General features: G+C 58.3%; 1 protein-coding gene across 1 annotated transcript; it reads right to left on the bottom strand.

Moving 5' to 3' along the window:
- Positions 1-395: 395 nt before the first annotated feature.
- On the bottom strand, positions 396-4,111 carry NKX2-3 (NK2 homeobox 3). Its single transcript, XM_015536640.2, has 2 exons — positions 3,570-4,111; positions 396-2,092 (listed from the first exon to the last, which is right to left on the bottom strand). Exons 1-2 carry the CDS (start codon positions 3,928-3,930, stop codon positions 1,350-1,352), a joined length of 1,104 nt encoding a protein of 367 aa, XP_015392126.2. The 5' UTR covers positions 3,931-4,111; the 3' UTR covers positions 396-1,349.
- Between the last annotated feature and the right edge of the window lie 588 nt (positions 4,112-4,699).

Raw genomic sequence — 4,699 nt, 5'->3', positions numbered from 1 at the left:
GAGCCGCATAAAGCCGCGGCCGCCGGGGGAGAAGGGAGGGCGGCCGAGGGGGAGAACTCGGCCGCGGCGGGGCGCAGCGCCCCTGGGCGCGCTAGAGGCCCCGGCGGCGGCCGCTGAAGGAACCGCCTTCCCGCCGCCTACAGCTGGGCCAGGGGGCGAGGTTTCCTTTTCCCTGGCGACCTTCGAGGTGGGGCAGAGTCTAAGTCTTGGTCTAACGCAGGCCCAAACACTAGCCCAAGCATTTGGGTAAAACTTGTGGGGATTACAAAGCCGGGACCTCAAAAGGCCCTGAGTCTCCGACCTGTCCTCCCACAAGAGAAAAGAGAAATTAATGAATAAAACCAAGAGGACACAGACTTGCAGCCCAGGGGCTGGCCCAGGAGAGGCCAGGCCTGCGATCGCCCAGGAAAGATTGCTTTCCCTTATGCACCTTTTCATTGCCTATCCTTCTCCCCCCGTTTAAAGGATCCCTCTCCACTTTGGGGAGCGAAACAAAGTCTGCAACCAACGGTTTGGAAATATTGCACCTTGTTTATTGACTCCTGTAGTGTATGGCAGCGGGTGTGTACACGGCGTGTGGATATAGTTATAGATATATTATATGTGCTGAATACAGAATATGAAACAGAAAGGAAACCTGGTAACACCTCCGGTGGGGCACCAGCTCCCGGATTTGTTCAGACCCCCTAATGTTTGATCATGCCTCGCTTGTTTATCTCGCAGAGTTCTACCCCCTGACAATCCGGAGATCCAGGCCGAGGTATCTGCTGCGGAAGGCAGGCGGTTGGGAAAAGGAAAATTGACTGTGGTGTGGCGCTCCGGGCCGCAAAAGGGGCAGAGGGGTGGGTAAGGCTTGGGGATTTCTCAAGCCACGACACCCATTTTTCTCTCCTTCATGCCTTTTTTTTTTTTTTTTTTTTTTTGTCCTTGGGTTTTCTGCCGACATTTCGCGGAAGCCGCGGGAAGGCCAAGGGGAAAGAAGGCCTTATTGGTTTGGGAGAACCAAACGGAAGCCAGAGTCCCAGCCTCTCGCACTCACTTCGGGGCCAGAGTCGGGGCCATTGTCCTCCCCGGCACCCAGCCGGAGTTTCTGCCTCAGAGACAGTCTCCGCGACCGGTCTCGGGCATCCTCCTCGCCCCTCATCCCCCTTCCCCAGGCTTCGCTCGAGCTGTGCTCCGGGGCCCTGGAGATCGAGACGTGTCTTTTGTTGTTGTTGTTGTTTTGTGTGGCTTTTTTTTTTTTTTTTTTTTTAACGAGGGGACCTGGCCCTAAGGTCCAACCTTTCTCGCGCTTCAGTCCCGCGGTGCCAGGCTGCAGTGGGGCGACTGCCGCGTGACCAGTCGCGTGCCTACCAGGCCCGGATGCCCTGCAAGGTGCCCTGCGCGCAAGCAGCCCCGGTCGCCGCACCCTGGTGCAACGGCTGCGCGCCGCCACCGCCGCCAAAGCCGCCTAGGTTGCTCACGTTCACAAAGGGGCCGCCTCCGGCAGCGCTGCAGGCGGGCTGCATGGCCGCGGCCGCCGCGGAGGCCCCGCCGCCGCCGCCGCCGCCGCCGCCGCCTGCCGGGTACGCACAGCCGTAGCTGCCACTGTAGGCCGCCGCGGCGGCGGCGGCGGCAGCGGCGGCGGCGGCGGCGGCGGCCGAGTTCCCATAGCCATAGGCGGGGAAGCTGTTGTAGGAGTAGGCGCCCGCACCCACGCTGTAGGGCGCGCCGTAGGCTTGCGCGCCCGGCGTGACGCACGGCTTGCCGTCCCGCACCAGCACAGGCACTGCCACGCGGCGCGGTGGCGGCGGAGGTGCGTGCGCGCCCAGCTCCAGAGACTTGTCCTGCCGCTGTCTCTTGCACTTGTACCTGCGGTTCTGGAACCAGATCTTCACCTGCGTGGACGTGAGCTTCAAGCTGCTGGCGAGGTGCTCGCGCTCGGGCGCCGACAAGTACCTCTGCTGCTTGAACCTGCGTTCCAGCTCGAAGACCTGGGCTTGCGAGAAGAGGACCCGGGGCTTCCGGCGGCTGCGTGGCTTGGGTCTCTCGCTCTCCTCCGCCGCCTTACAATCCCCGGCCACCTCCAGAGGCTTCTTCAGCTGGCAGCTTTCTGCGGAAGAAGCAAAACAACAGCGTCCCTTAGCAGTTCCCAGCCTAACCGCGGTTCCTATCCCAGCGCACGGTGGCCCTTTGGGCGGCAGCGCGGTGCGTGCGGTAGTAAATGCCTGGACTTTCTGGAAAGTTTGTGGCTGCTGGCGCCATGGGACCCCGCGACATCCCAAGCACCCTCAGAACGCCCTTAGAGGGTGGAGGCACGTTCCATGGGGAGGGGTAGTTCGCCTTTATTTAGAACTTGAGCATCAGCGAGAAAGAGATTACTCTGTATTAAATGTGCGGCTCGGCGTGCTAATGACTGTTTTCAGGATGAAAGCTTGCAACTATATCATAACTATAGAGTATTTGCAAGCTTGTTAGCCTTCCACTATGTTAAGGATAGTCAAAGGTGTGAAGCATGTTGGTATTTGGGGGCTGGTGTGAGTTGCCTGAAAAATCTTTCTGTTAGAAAATGCTTGAGTGTAACGCTCTTATATTGCCTAGGAACTTTTCCTTTTAAAAGACAACATGCCTCCGACTAAATGTCTGCGTGACGATGAGTGTGTTACCTTTGAGAGAAAAAAAGAAATTTGATTAACTGATTTAGGCCGTATTATGTGGATTTTAGGCCCAGGGGAACTGTCAGGAGTATAGGCCTTGGCTGCTGCCACATCAGACCTCCTCTTGGGAAAGACGTTCTTTGATTCTCTCCCCTCAGAAGCAGACACTTCCTTGGAAGCTATATTCAGTTATCCTGTCTTCCCTACCCAATTCACCTCCCATCAGATGTGAGCAGCTGGGATCTAGGACTACGTTCGGCGCGTTTTTCACTCACCCTGCAGCCCCACAGCCTGGGACACAAAGCATAACCTTATGAATCTTCAAAAAACTCTCCCGTGTGAACATACTGCACACGGAAATGCACTGGGTTCCCACGCACTCGCCCGGACTGTCCCTTCCCTCTCTGCCCGGTGCCTTGGGGTCCAGGACACTGAACTCCAAGCAGAGAAGTGAGGAAATCACTTGGCTGGTCTCTACCAAAGTTCCTGCGCCCTGCCAACACAACCTGCTTGGATCATCTTTTTTGGAGAAGAGGGGACCTCTGTCCCGGCCTCAAAGAACTCGTCTCATGCTAGGGGGAAAAGAGGAAGAGGCTCAAGCTGTCTCTCTAGCTGCTGGATCCTGACTACTGAACCCGTGTTGCTTATCGGCCTCAGGGCAGCAATTACTTTCCCTTCCTTCCCTTGGGGGCTTGCCTCTCCTCTCCGGGAGGCGGGAGGCGTAGTTGTCGGGGTCACCTCGTCCTTCTCCCTCTGACCCGGCTCGCTCGCAGGCACCTGCGCTTTGCGGAGCTGTCGTTGACCAGGGCGAGGCATGACCCCAGCCAAAGGTTAAAGGGGCGGGAAGCACTGCTGACAAGGTTTGTGGGCTGTTTGCGGGCGCTCCGCCATTGCTCCAGATGTGCGGGGGCTTTTCTTTCCCCCTCTACTCACTTTGGCTCCGGTCCCTCACGACCTCGGGCTCCTCTTCATGTTCCTTAGGCCCGCTACACGAGTCTCGCAGGACTGTGTGGACGTAGCTCTGGGGACAGAGCCCCGAGCCCCCGTGGCCATCGGCTGTGGCTAGTGAGTTCAAATAGGACAGTTTGTCGCCCTCTTCTTCCTCGTCTTCTTCCCCTCCGTCAGAAAATTGAGTCCCCTCGGTGGCGGCCAGCATGCACGGTGCGGAGTGGAAGTGGTGCTCCAAGTCCGCCTGCAAGTGCGCGCCGTGGAAGTGCTGTTGCTGCTGCTGCTCCAGATTCAAAATGTCTTTGACTGAGAAAGGGGTGGAGGTGACCGGGCTTGGTAACATCATCAGGGCCACTTAATTGTCCAGTCCAAATACTCAATAAATCCCGGCGGGGGCGGGGAAGTAGTGCAGCGGCTCCAGCTCTCCTTCTGGACTCTGCCGCTGCTGCCGAGTCGGGTTTTTGACAGACGCGGTCCCGCTCCAGTCTAAATCGCCTCCATTGGCCCGGACCTGGGGGTCTGGGTTTTGTTACAGCCACTGCAGGGACTGGAGCCGGGGCTGCGAAGCCTGTGTCCGGGGGTCGTGCGTCACGTCGGGGGCGGGGCTCTCGCCTCGGCCTCCCTCCCCATTGGCTCCGGCTCACGTGGACCACGCCCCCCGCATCCACTGTGTGGGGTGCTGTGGCGCTACCAGAAATAAAGGACTAGTATAGAGTCGTGAAGTCCAAGTCGTTGTGGGTAAGGCTGCAATGCCCCGGGTGCCCGAACTACCGATTCCCGCCCCGCCTGGCTGTACCTTCCCGGCCGGGGCCAGTTCTGGGAGGCTTCCTGTCCATGAGCCAACTGCCAGGAAGAATGGCCCAGGAGCGTAGCTTTTCCCAGCTGCTATGGGGCAAGAAAACTTCCTGGCCCGTAAATGCCGGCCACAGGATTCCCAAGAAGACGGATTGTTTTGTATATCTATGGATGGGCAACGTGTCTGTTCCCGACTTGTTGACTTTGCTTAAGCTGTTCCCTCCACTTGGAACGTCTACCTTGCCCTTGTTTCCATGAATGGAAAGCTGTTCTCCAAGGCTCTGCTCAAATACTACCTCTCCGAGGAAGAGCTCCCTGAT

Source organism: Panthera tigris, chromosome D2 (assembly GCF_018350195.1).
Source record: "Panthera tigris isolate Pti1 chromosome D2, P.tigris_Pti1_mat1.1, whole genome shotgun sequence".
Classification (NCBI taxonomy): domain Eukaryota; kingdom Metazoa; phylum Chordata; class Mammalia; order Carnivora; family Felidae; genus Panthera; species Panthera tigris.
Note: the sequence above shows the minus strand (reverse complement) of the source record. Positions and strands in the feature narration are given on the sequence as shown.